Consider the following 13,153-nt stretch of genomic DNA (forward strand, 5'->3'; position numbering starts at 1 on the left):
GGTACCATTGTCCAGACTACCTGGGAGGCCGAGCCTCAAGCGATTCCACCGCTTGACATGACATTAGGTGACTGAATGGGCCATCCATTTGACCCAAATCAGCCCTGATTCGGACCTAGTTAGCTCTTAATTGAGTTAGTATTATTTTCTCCCCAAAGTAACTCAAATTGAAACTCTAACTACGATAATTAAAGCTAAACAATTATTATGCAAGCAATCCTAGTTGTCTGATACGTCAATTGTTCATCCGAACTCCCGACGAAACTTCTGATACACTCTCGGTAATCTTCCGACGAACTTCCTACAAGCTTTCGATGCATCGTCTGAACCTTTGGCATATCTCCCGATTCTTTCAGCCTGATGCCTGATCTTTGACTTCGGCCCGATATTCGATTCTTTTTAATTGTATTACCTTTTTACGATCATAGTTAGTCCTGTATCACTTTTCTCAACACATGGATTAGATTATTAATTCGTCAATTGATTTCATCATCAAAATCTCGGGACAAAATCATCCCTATGAGAACCTTTTACACTCAATCTCATCTAAGCACTTTAGGGTTTTTTATTCGGTCCTTTTTCATTTATACGTATTGCTGCATTATTTTGTTAAAATTATTGTGTATTAAGCATGGAAAACTGCTGCAATTTATATGGTATACAGTTTGTTGTTACGCCGCCATAATTTTCTACCCGGGAAGGGGGATGATAGAAGATTCTTTTTATCATAGTCGGTCTAAATGCTAGGCTGCCAGCGTTGGTGTTGTAGAAGAGAAGTTCGATCTATTAATTTCTTGATTTCCCACCTTGGTTCTACCGCAGAAGGTGCAAGCTTTAATCTAGAAGAAATCTCAAGCAGAAGAGCTTAAATTAATATCATCAAAATCAATGAGCTTAGAGCTTAGAAGTTTGATCTAGAGGTTATTCATGCAACCAATCTAGATACTCATTCTTGTTAATCGCTGCTTGGATTCATGTTGAGTTTATTAATTGAATTAGTGATTTAGCTTCTTCATTAACTTTGATACTCGTGAATGTTATGGCTTCCATTATATTCAGTGCAATACATAGCATGGATGCTATGTAACATATGGTAACTACTTGGTAAAAATTCATTCCCTCAGGTCATCCTTGTTATGTTGATTGTGACTATATATGTCTTTGAAGAACGAGTTTAGTCTTCTGTTACAAATCTTGTGTGTTCATGAGATTTAGCACTCCTATGAGCTGTAATTCCTTTGTCTTGATCAATAATATGTATTCTTAGTTGCCAACGCCAAATGACCTGAGAAGAAGTTGGGGACTGGTAGTATGTTGAGATTGCCCTGTATGTTACACCAGGCTTCTCTTGGAATGGGTAGCCTTTTAAGGTTGATCTTTTAGTAGATTATCACGTTTTACTTGGTTGTAACTTAAAGCTTTGCATTTTGTCATTAATTTTTTTTCTGGTGTGATTCCAGAATTCTTTCTGGACTATTATTTGCATAGTCTTCCAAGTTATTTTTCTCATTAACGAGTACAATTATAGGATCTTACAGTGCAAAGTAGAAGACTTGTTCCAAGAGGATGTCATGGTGCTGCTGCTGCTGCTGCAAGAGGGCATTTTAATTGGGAACATCACTTAGTCTTCCAAGTTATTTTTCTCATTAACGAGTACAATTATAGGATCTTACAGTGCAAAGTAGAAGACTTGTTCCAAGAGGATGTCATGGTGCTGCTGCTGCTGCTGCAAGAGGGCATTTTAATTGGGATCTATCACTTGAGCACCTACCTGTTCTTGGATTACCAGATCAGGGAATCCCTCATCCTTTTGATGACAAACGCACGCTCTACTTCAATGATCCATAAAGGTACATTTTCTCTTTCTTTATTGACGAGTCCAGCTTTCAATTCGAAAGGAATCAAAGTTCACAGGCCCACGTCTTTGTATCTTATATTTTAACTCGACTCGACAGAGTGAACACGCCGTCATGTTAATGCACATCTAATTGAAACTATGTTTCTATTTTAGAGAATTAAGTCGATCCTGAACCACACACGAGCTCGAGTTCAAATTGATCACGAACATCGAATCTGATGTGGGATGGTGTCCTGTTGATGGGACACAAACAAGATAGTGATTGACTATGAACTGCCCACATCTTTACATGACCCCACGCATCGATCTATGGCTTTGGGTCGGGTCATATATGGTTGTGACCCCCGTGATTTCCACCGTACCATGGTGGTACAAATCTCCCGACAGTGGATCAACCTACAAGAATCATCTAATTATGCTACTAACTGCCAAAACCTAACAAAAAGGACAAATTCTGTAGAAGGTGAGAACACCTCCACCTCTGCATTTTTTTTATGGTAGGTGTCATCATTTCATTGGTGTCACGCCACGTGGTTGGAGAGAGAGAGAGACTCGTGGCCTAGTCTACAGTAGTCTTGCCACTTCTGCGTCGTGCCTGTGGAGCCGACGTGTCGCGTGGAACGACGCTGGGCGATACGATCGAGCGACGCCGACCTTCTGATGCACGCCATCCTGACGCGCCACGTTGACGGAGAGAGAGATCTTGAGAAAGCCGACGAACCGGGCGAGGAATTGGCCCCGGCGGTGCAGGGGCGGCAGTCAACTCGCGTTATTCTCGGCGCACGTCAGTTCAACGGCGTGGTGACCGGCAACAGCCGGTACGTGAGAGGGGAGCCACATCGCGAATGTTTCGATCAAGACACTTTATAGCCGATCATCAACGAAGACCTTGTCCTGAGCGACGGACGCACTCTTTCTCGCTTCGAGGAGTATTTGGTGCCTCGATCCAGGTAAAAACCCTCCCTTTCTTCGTGGATTCCTTGGCCATCTTGTGATAGATCTCGTCTTTTGCTGGTGTTATCTTCGTTCCCTGATTTCAGCTAGTCGTCGATTCCTCTATTCTACTCTTTTCAATTTCACGGATCTAATCGCTTTGCTATTGTTTCGAAATCTATGGACGCCGTTTCGTGTTCCCTTGAGATGTTAGCTTTACCGCTCTCACCTTTCTTGTTTCTGCTGTTGGTATGAAACTTGTGATGAGAGTAGCATTGACTTGTCATATGGATCTTCGTGGCAGACTTGGTCTCGGTCAGAATAGCAGTGGTATCTGAAGTTGTTTTGGTGAAATCTGCTACGGAGGGTGATGAGAGTTTGGTTGCCATGGGTACCGGAATTCGAGATTTCCGGGCAGTGATTAACGAATTCAAGCATGACCACCTCTTCCCCGATCCGATCACTGCCGAAGGCTTCAAGCTCGGAGCGCCGCCGGCGATGACTGCCTCAAATCATACTGGCTTATTCGACCTCCAGAGTATTCCCGCTGTACATACCCTTGATTCCACATCTGATTCGAGTGCTGTGTTCAGTACTGGCATGGATGGCGGATTTAGTTATGGTCTCTTCACCGAGGAGAATGCCTTGAGTAGCTTAGACCTAGGAGAACCACAGCCCTTTTCGAATCTCCCGGATGTTCATCCTGGGTTTTCACCTTCGGTTTCCACCCCAAACTCCAACCTTGTGCCATCTTTGAGTGTAAGCACCAAGGTCGATGTCTTGGAAGACTCTGAGATCTTCTCTGACATTGTCCTCAACTATATTGAGCGGATGCTCATGGAGGAGAACATTGATGAGAAATTTGATGTATATCCAGAACACCCTGCTCTCAGAGTTGCAGAGAAACCCTTTTATGAGATCTTAGGTGAGAAGTTCCGACATTCAGCTGATCAGCCATCATCGTGTTCCAGCCATTTCTCGGATAACCCCAATGACCTTAACCACCATGGGAGTTCCAGTGTCAATATCGGTGGCAGCATGGTTGCCGGCAATAGCTGGCCATATGATCCTATCGAGTACTCTCAGCTACAAGCTCATCCTGTCGTTGACGGCTCTTCACAGTCTTCGTTTTCTTCAACAAATATTTTTGGTAATATCGTACTAGGGGTTGAGGAGTCTATTCTAAGCACACTTACGGATCCTGATTTCGTTACTGAAAGCCAACCTGCTTGGCAATTCCAGAGGGGAGTTGAGGAGGCATGCAAATTCCTTCCAAGTGCTGATAGGTTGGTAGTCAACTTGGAAGCTGATGGTTTCTCCTTACTTCAAGGGACAAAAGAACAAAGGAGACTGGTTGAGGTCAAAGAAGAGACTGAAGACAAAGAACACCCGGTTCATCCAGCGAGGGGTCGGAAGAATCCACATGGGGAGGATTTGGATACAGAGGGAAGGATCAATAAACAGTCAGCGGTTTTCATCGAGGAGACTCTTCGCACAGAAATGTTTGATGATGTTCTGCTATGTAATGGGGAAAATTGTGCAAAGGGTGTCAATGAACTCCGACTGAAATTGCAGAACCAACTAAGCAAAATTTCCCATATCTGTCATTCTAAAGGATCAAGTAGGGGAAGGGGTCGAGGGAAGAACCAGTCAAAGAGGGAGGTGGTGGATTTTGAAACTCTCCTCATTCAATGTGCTCAAGCTGTGGCGACAGATGATCATCCAAGTGCAAATGAATTGTTGAAACAAATCAGACAGCACTCTTCTCCTCATGGAGATGCGAACCAGAGGTTAGCCCATTGGTTTGCCGATGGCCTCCAGGCTCGCCTTGTGGGTACAGGAAGTCAGGTCTACCATTCCCTGGCTGCATACCGGATTCCTGTTACTGACATTCTAAAAGCTTACCAGCTTTATCTGGCTGCTTGCCCTTTCAGAAAGATCTCTCACTTCTTCTCTACCCAGACCATTGTAAATGTGGTGGAGAAGGCAACGCGGTTGCACATTATAGATTTTGGCATATACTATGGTTTCCAGTGGCCAGATCTCATGCAACGCCTTTCTACTAGGCCTGGTGGGCCTCCGAAGCTTCGCATGACCGGTATCGATGTACCTGTGCACGGATTCCGTCCGACGGAGCTGATTCATGAAACAGGGCACCGGTTAGCTGATTATGCACGCAGTTTCAACATCCCTTTCGAGTTTCGGGCAATTGCTGCTAAGTGGGAGACCATTCGAGTAGAGGATCTCAACATCGATAAAGATGAGGTGTTGGTGGTCAACTGTTTGTACAGGTTTAGGAATCTGATGGATGAGACGGTGCTAGTGGATAGTCCAAGGGATGCAGTCCTGAAAACCGTAAGAAAGATCAACCCAAATGTGTTCATTCATGGTGTCCTTAATGGCACGTACGGCGCTCCATTCTTCCTCACACGTTTTCGGGAAGCTCTGTTCCACTTTTCTTGTATGTTTGACATGATTGAGATGACCGTGCCACGTGAGGATGAACCCAGACAGCTGATCGAAAAGGTTATGTTCGGCCGGGAGGCTCTCAATGTCATCTCTTGTGAGGGTACAGAAAGGGTGGAGAGGCCGGAGACCTACAAGCGGTGGCATGCAAGGAACCTGAGGGCCGGGTTCACTCAGCTTCCATTGAACCCTGACATCGTGAAGAAAGCAAAGAACAAGGTGAAATCCTGCTACCACAAGGATTTTGTTGTTGTCGAAGATAGCCAATGGCTGCTACAGGGGTGGAAGGGGAGGATCATTTATGCACTATCCACATGGAAATCGAATAGATAGTAGAAACCACAGGGCTAATATCGGTCGTTCATTCATTATAAAGGTGATTTTTGCTGCAAGAGTTGCAGTTCACACTTTCATCATTCTTTTTATGCCCATGAAAACTTCGACATCTCTGTGCATGTCAAACATGGTTTGTTTTCAGTTGATAGGTCACCTGACTTGAAAGGTACGATTGGGGATATGTTTGTTTGGTGAAACTTATCAGTATCTTTACTCGAAGCAAGTCTCATCTGTGAATTGCCTAAAGAATTTTGTGCCCTGTGATGGTAAATGAGTCTTTTTATTTCCCCCCCCCCCCCCAAAAAAAGAAAGAAACTTTGATTAATTCAGATATGAAACTACACTGAGATCAGCAACCAGAAAAAAGTTAAAATGGTGCTCTGAGATGATTTGACCCTATTTGCCAATCCATTTCTCTCACGAAAAATATAAAAAAGAGATCAAAATTGTACAAGTGAAAGAGCATTCAAAAAAATAGATGAATAGCATTATCAATCACAGTGGAACTCACATAGGTAGTATAAATGCTTGAGGACAAATATCAAGATTGGCTAAATGATCAGTAGTGGGCAGTTTAGGCAACAAGAGTTTCCAGCAGAAACATAAGGGGAAGGACCTTGCAAAAACGTTTTCAATTAACAAATGTATAATAAGCATGAACAATGAAGGCATTCACCAGAATCACACAAGAAAAGCTTAAGTTGATTTAATTAATTGTTGCCCATGTGATAACATCTCCAAATTCATCTATCCTCATTGGGGTGATAAAGATAAAACTAGATCCTTAATAGCTGGAATAACAACAGAAGCAAGGCATTGAGCAACAATGTCCATATGCCAAGAACCATCACTGAAGAATTGACATAAACATATATAATCATTTAAAACAGTAATATCCACATAATAAGCAGGTTTAAACACAATAGGGATCTCGAAAAGTCAACAATCCTTTATTAGTGAATTATCATTCCGATAAAAGTAATCCAGATGTTACATGACCTTAGTAAAGGATTTTCAACACTAATCAATGTTTTTGATAGCATTGATGCTCAGAGGGTGGATCTCATCATACTTAATATGGACAATTCTTAACTAAATGATATAGGCCCTGTTAAGATATTACATTACTCTTTTGATTTGATAAGCAAACTTAATAATGCGAAGATTATGAGTTCAAAGACCCTCATTAATCTTATGATTTTAACTTTGTTCCAACTAGCAAAGTGAAGGCCTTTAGCATTAGGCTCCTTTTGTCATAAAAAAATCATGGACAATCCTTTTAATAGATTTGATAACGGATTTAGACATTCAAGTATTAGATAGCATATGAACGCGTTTAACTAAGAGAATAAAATTTTTTAGAGTAAAACTTGAGATAAGTGAAAGGATTGCCTAACTGACCTTTTGCTAGATTCATTGAATATTAGGTTTAAAGACAACTAAGGTATACATTTAGGAGCTATAAGAGTATCAAGGTACTTAAAAAGGAAAAAAGGAAAGGTTCTCCTAATATGCTTTGAAAAGAAGATTTCAATTTTTAAGCTATTAATCTTTTGATTGATCATCATCTCATATTTCTTAAAAATCCTAAGAATTGTGGCACACTGTTTCCTATTTGTTCTAAAGCAAAGCAAAATATAATCTATGTTCATGAGATGCGGAACTTTAAAAGAGTGTTTGAAATAGAATGGGTAAAAAGTTACAAGAAGGATGTATAAGGGGACAAAGGATCCCCTTGTCTACTGCCTCTATTATTTTTAAACGAATTAGATACCTCACCATTTACATAACATGAAAAGATAAGAGAAGATATGCATAAATTAATCCAAGCAATAAAAATAGAAGCTAAATGCCTTGAAAGCATTAGGAATAACCTTCCAAAAAAAGGTTATCATAGGTTTTTTCTAAGTCAATTTTCATATTACCCAATGATTCTTACCTTTGGAATCATGAAATGGATAATCTCCTATATCACAAGGATATTATATTGAAACCTTCTATCTAGTAAGAAGGTTAATTATTCTTTAGAGATAATTTTTGAAAGATAAGGTTTGATTCTATTAACTAGGATTTTGTCCAAGATATATTAATTTAACCTAATGATTCTTGTCTTTGGAATCAAATATGGAATGAGTAATCTCTTAACTATAAGGATATTATCTTGAATCCCTATACCTGATAAGAAAACTAATTATTCTTTGAAGATGATTTTCGAAAGATAAAGCTTAATTTTGTTAGCTATGACACAGCATGATATAAGAAACCTAAAGAATAGAATTAGTCCAAGATAGTCCTGAGTTGATCAGCAATAGTCTCCCAACTACTATGATAGAACTCAATTGTATAGCTATTCGGGCCAGGACTTTTACCATAACATAAAGATTTGACCGCATCCTACACCTCCTTTCTTAGAAAAAAGGCATCATAAGAGAAAGGCTCTCCTGAGTTAAAAGACTATTTATGTTAAGCCGAACTAAGGAGTAACATCACTATTTGAAGGTTAGTTACAAAGCATATAGTATTGATTGACAAAAATCTATAAAATATCAATTTGAAAGGTAAAGGAGTGATCATTATGTTTTATTAGTTGGATACAATTAAGACAAATATAGATGGTGATAGAACTATGGTAGAACTTAATGTTACGATCTCCATCTGCAATCCACTTAATCTTGGCCTAAATCATCATTTCAAGTTAAGCTACCTAAGAACAATTTGAAAATGGTATTTTACGCTAGTACCAACTCCTCTTAGTTTGAAAATGGTATTTTATGCTAGTATCAACACCTCTAGTCAAAATAACATATGGGATTTTTTTTTTGTACCTTATTGGTTTTCTTAATCAATCATAATTTTTAATAGGAGATTTTAATTGATTTCATCATCAAAATATCGAGATGGGACAAAATCATCAATTGATTTCATCATCAAAGTCAATTTTCATTATTACCTAATAATTCTTACCTTTGGAATCAAACATGAAATGGATAATCTCCTATATCATATCATGAGGATATTATCTTGAAACCTTCTATCCAGTAAGAAGGTTAATTATTCTTTAGAGATAATTTTTGAAAGATAAGACTTCAATTCTATTAACTAGGATTTTGTCCAAGATATATTAATTTAACTTAATGATTCTTGTCTTTGGAATCAAATATGGAATGAGTAATCTCTTAGCCATAGGATATTATCTTGAATCTCTATACCCGGTAAGAAAACTAATTATTCTTTGAAGATGATTTTTGAAAGATAAAACTTAATTTTGTTAGCTAGGATTTTATCCAAGATATAGTAATTTACGTTACACAAATAGATAAGTCAAAAATCCTTATGGAGACGGGTTGTGACATTTTGGAATAAACACAGTATGAGTCTTGATCTAATTATGATATAAGAAACCTAAAGAATAGAATTAGTCTAAGATAGTCATGAGTTGGTTAGCAATAGTCTCCCAACTACTATAATAGAACTCAATTGTATAGCTATTCGGGTCGGGACTCTTACCGTAACCTAAAGACTTGACCGCATCCTACACCTCCTTTCTTAGAAAAAAGACAGAAAGGCTCTCATGAGTTAAAAGACTATTTATGTTAAGCCGAACTAAAGAGTAACATCACTATTTGAAGGTTAGTTGCAAAGCATATAGTATTGATCGACAAAAATCTATAAAATATCAATTTGAAAGGTAAAGGACTGATCATTATTTTTTATTAGTTGGATACAATTAAGACAAATATAGATGGTGATAGAACTACGATAGAACTTAATGTTATGATCCCCATCTGTAATCCACTTAATCTTGGCCTAAATCATCATTTCAAGTTAAGCTACCTAAGAACAATTTGAAAATGATATTTTACGCTGGTACCAACTCCTCTTAGTTTGTAAATGATATTTTATGCTAGAACCAACACCTCTAGTCGAAATAACATGTGGGATTTTTTTATCCCTTATTGGTTTTCTTAATCAATCATGATTTTGAATAGGAGATTTTAATTGCATTAATGAACTTGTGACTAATCTGTGGGTTCTCCCTTTCTGGTAACACTTTTTATCCGTTCACTTAGGAACTTTATTGCTAACAATGGCCTCATGGACCTTGGATTTGAGGGTTCCAGGTTTATGTGGTCAAATAAACATAAAGAGTTTATGAAAGTTTTTGTTCGACTTAATCATGTCGAGGGTGTTCTACTTGTGTGAAAAATATCCACTATGGTTTGTTAGTATTTCCAATGGTGGTACTCCCTATAAATCGATGGTAATACCACTTGGACTTCGAAATTTTATAGATTTGAATTTTTGACGACATTCTTAAAGTCTTTTGGAGACTATAAATATCCCACTTAGGCTTGGTTGATGAGGCATCTATTCTTTAGTAAAAAAGTATTATAAACTCTCATTTTAAGTATAGTTTGAGTCTCCTCCACCTCTTGAGTTTGGTTATCATTGTCAATTTTAGAAGGTAAGAGATCTTGTGTAAAAGGATAATATGAAGATTATCTCCTCAACCTAAAAAGGAGAAAGTTATAACAATGGTAGTTGATTTTTGTTCATAAGAAAGAAAATTAATAGTGAAAGCCAGTGGTCTCGAGGGAAGAGAAATCGGGAGTGGATATAGGTCGAGAAGACCAAACCATCATAAACTACTTTACCTTTTTTTACTTATCATTTACTTGTGACTTAATTTTATTCTCTAACTTTAACTTGATCAATCGAGTTTTCGAAACATATTGATTTATTGATCAAGTTTTAAAATCGATTTAAAATGTTATTACACTAATTTACTCCTCCTCTTAGTATCATTAAGATCCTAACAATTGATATCAGAGTAAGGTTATCTCATTTGGATTAACATTCAAGAGAGAATAAATGATATTTTCAAGCAATCAAGAGGGATATTCTAGCACACATCATCCCATATTCAATGGGATGAATTACACCTATTAGAAAACATGAATGAGGATTTTTTTTACTTTATATGGATTTTGATTTATAGAATATTATTGAGTTTGAATTTTAAAAATCTTTCAAACCAATGAAAGAATAAAATGATTTTGAAAAGAGAATATTTTTCTTTAAAAACTAAAATTATGAATATTTTATTTTATGCTTTAGAGAAAAATAAGTTCAATCAAGTTTCTATTTATGACATGACACACACTTAAAGTCACTCATGAAGGTACAAATAGAGTAAAAAAATCTAAAATTAATATTTTTAGTTTAAAATTATAAATTATTTAAAATAAAACCAAGTGAATCTATTTGTGACATGTATGCCCGTTTTACGAATATTATCAATGGATTAAAAGCTCTTATTAAAACTTATACTAATCTTAAATTAGTGAGTAAGATCTTAAGGTTTCTTCCTAAAAATTAGGATTCAAAGGTAATGATAATCCAAGAAGCTAAAAACTTGAACAACTTGTTGAATCTCGGATTTTGATAATGAAACTAATTGATAGTGTTTATGATTTAATCTGCGTTTTGAGTGATGTGGGATACTTCGATTAGGGAGAAACAATTAAAGCAAGAAGAATCATATTGGGCCGGAGAAAAACACGTTAGAAGATTGGATGTCGAGCTGAAGGATCGATCGACATATCGACAGAAGGCTTCGGGCCATGAGTTTGGGCATCGGGCCAAGAAGAGAAGATATTGTGCCAAGGAAATCAGAGTTGCAGAGGTCAATTGTCCGATTGGACAATAGGCCGCAAGAGAGGACGATGCGCCAAAGAATTGGATGAAGCGTTGATGAACCAATGGACATACTAGACAACATTTGATTAACTTAGTAATAATTGTCTAGATCGAAGTAGGTTTTAAGTGTGTAGGATTAACTATGATAGTAAGGCATAAAGCAAAATGAAGTCCTGAAATCAAGAATGCGATTTCGTTAGGAGTTCAAGAGTTCGTCGGAAGTCCGGACATTCGTCGGAAGTTCTACTAGAATTGACCGAGAAGTCCAGGAGCTTGCTAAGAAGCTCATTGGAACTCACCAAGAAGATCATCATGAAGTCCAAGAGCTTACCGAGAGTCTGCTGGAACATTGCCGAGAGATCGTCGGAAGTTCGTCGGAAGCTCGTTGGAAGCAACCTAGACTAACAGGACTAGATTAGCTTATTGTATATCTTAAATTTTGTAGTTAGCACATAATTAGGAAAGAATTGGGCCAACCCAATTAGGGGTCAGTTGGGCTCAAGTTTGGGCTGTGTTGAGCCAAGTGAAAATGCCCAAACAATGACCTAACAGGTGAAATCGACGAGGCACAGTCTCCGAGACTGTGTCAGGCGGTGGTACCGTTAGTCTGGGCAGTGGTACTGCCCAAACTCAGTCTCCAAGATTGTCAGGCAGTGGTACCACCAGTCTGGGCGGTGGTACCACCCAGTGTCAGACTATAGGGGGGTACCCCGTAGCTTGAAATTTCGGGGATTTGAATTTTAGCTCCATTTTTTAAGCCATTTGGGGTCTATAAATACCCTAGCTATTCTTGCATGGAGAAGCAAGAAAAGTGAACAAAAACTCTATGTTTCTAGAGTTAAAAACCCTTGTAAAGTATATAGTCCCTCCTCTTAAAATTTAGAGACTATTATAAGGGAGAGTGTGAGGAAAGCTTTGTAAAAAGGGGGTGTAAAAATTCTCTCCTGAGCCCGCAAAAGGAGAATAGAGTTGTAAGAAGGAGTTTGAACTTCACATATTAAAGGAAGATCGTTAGTGGATGCTAGTGGCCTCGACGGAAGAGGAATCAGTGGAGTGGATGTAGATCACGATGATCGAACCACTATAACTCGGTTTGCATTTACTTCTTGCAATTTACATTTACTACAAACTACCCTTCTTTACTTGCTTTACATCCACTACACTCTTTTGTATGCTTTCAAGTTAACATCTTCCAAAATAGGTTTAATCACAACGAGATTTTCAAACCGACGTAATTTTTACCACTGCACTAATTCAGAGTTTGGTTTTTCTCATTTGGTTTAACACCCAAGAGAAATGACTATTTTCAGCTTTCAATAGGGCTTTTCTCTCATTCGTCATCTCATGTTCATTGGGATGGACTACACTTATTGGAAAACTCGAATGAGAGTTTTCCTGCTTTCATTGAATCTCAATTTATGACATATAGTCGAATTTGGTTTTCAAAAGTCTTCTCTTCCAATGAACAATTGGAATAAGTTGGAGAAGAAGACTTTCTCTTTAAATGCAAAGGCTATGAATGCCTTGTTTTGTGCCTTAGATAAAAATGAATTTAATCGGGTTTCTATGTGCGAAACAACTTTTGATCTTTGGCACACTTTTGAAATCACATACGAAGGCACTAGTAGAGTAAAAGACTCTAAGATAAACCTTTTGATGCATGATTTTGAACTTTTTCGAATGAAGCAAAGCGAAACCATTGTTGACATGTACACCCATTTTGCGGATGTCATCAATGGCTTAAAAGCTTTTGGTAAATATTTTTTTAATTTTAAACTTATTAACAAGATAATAAGATCTCTTCCAAAGAGTTGGGATCTGAAAGTAATCGCAATACAAGAGGCAAAAGATCTTAATGAT

The 13,153-nt window shown here is 38.0% G+C and overlaps 1 protein-coding gene across 1 annotated transcript; it reads left to right on the forward strand.

The window, feature by feature from the left end:
- Positions 1–2,585: 2,585 nt before the first annotated feature.
- LOC135583775 (scarecrow-like protein 9) lies at positions 2,586–5,816 on the forward strand. The gene is made up of 2 exons (XM_065127844.1): positions 2,586–2,808; positions 3,096–5,816. The coding sequence occupies exon 2, from the start codon at positions 3,179–3,181 to the stop codon at positions 5,588–5,590; it is 2,412 nt and encodes an 803-aa protein (XP_064983916.1). The 5' UTR covers positions 2,586–2,808; positions 3,096–3,178; the 3' UTR covers positions 5,591–5,816.
- The last annotated feature ends 7,337 nt before the right edge of the window (positions 5,817–13,153 follow it).

This window comes from Musa acuminata, chromosome BXJ2-10 (genome assembly GCF_036884655.1).
Source record: "Musa acuminata AAA Group cultivar baxijiao chromosome BXJ2-10, Cavendish_Baxijiao_AAA, whole genome shotgun sequence".
Taxonomy (NCBI): domain Eukaryota; kingdom Viridiplantae; phylum Streptophyta; class Magnoliopsida; order Zingiberales; family Musaceae; genus Musa; species Musa acuminata.

Coding starts and splice junctions, on each gene's coding strand:
- LOC135583775 (XM_065127844.1), top strand. CDS start 3,179: ATGGGTACCGGAATTCGAGATTTCCGGGCAGTGATTAACGAATTCAAG.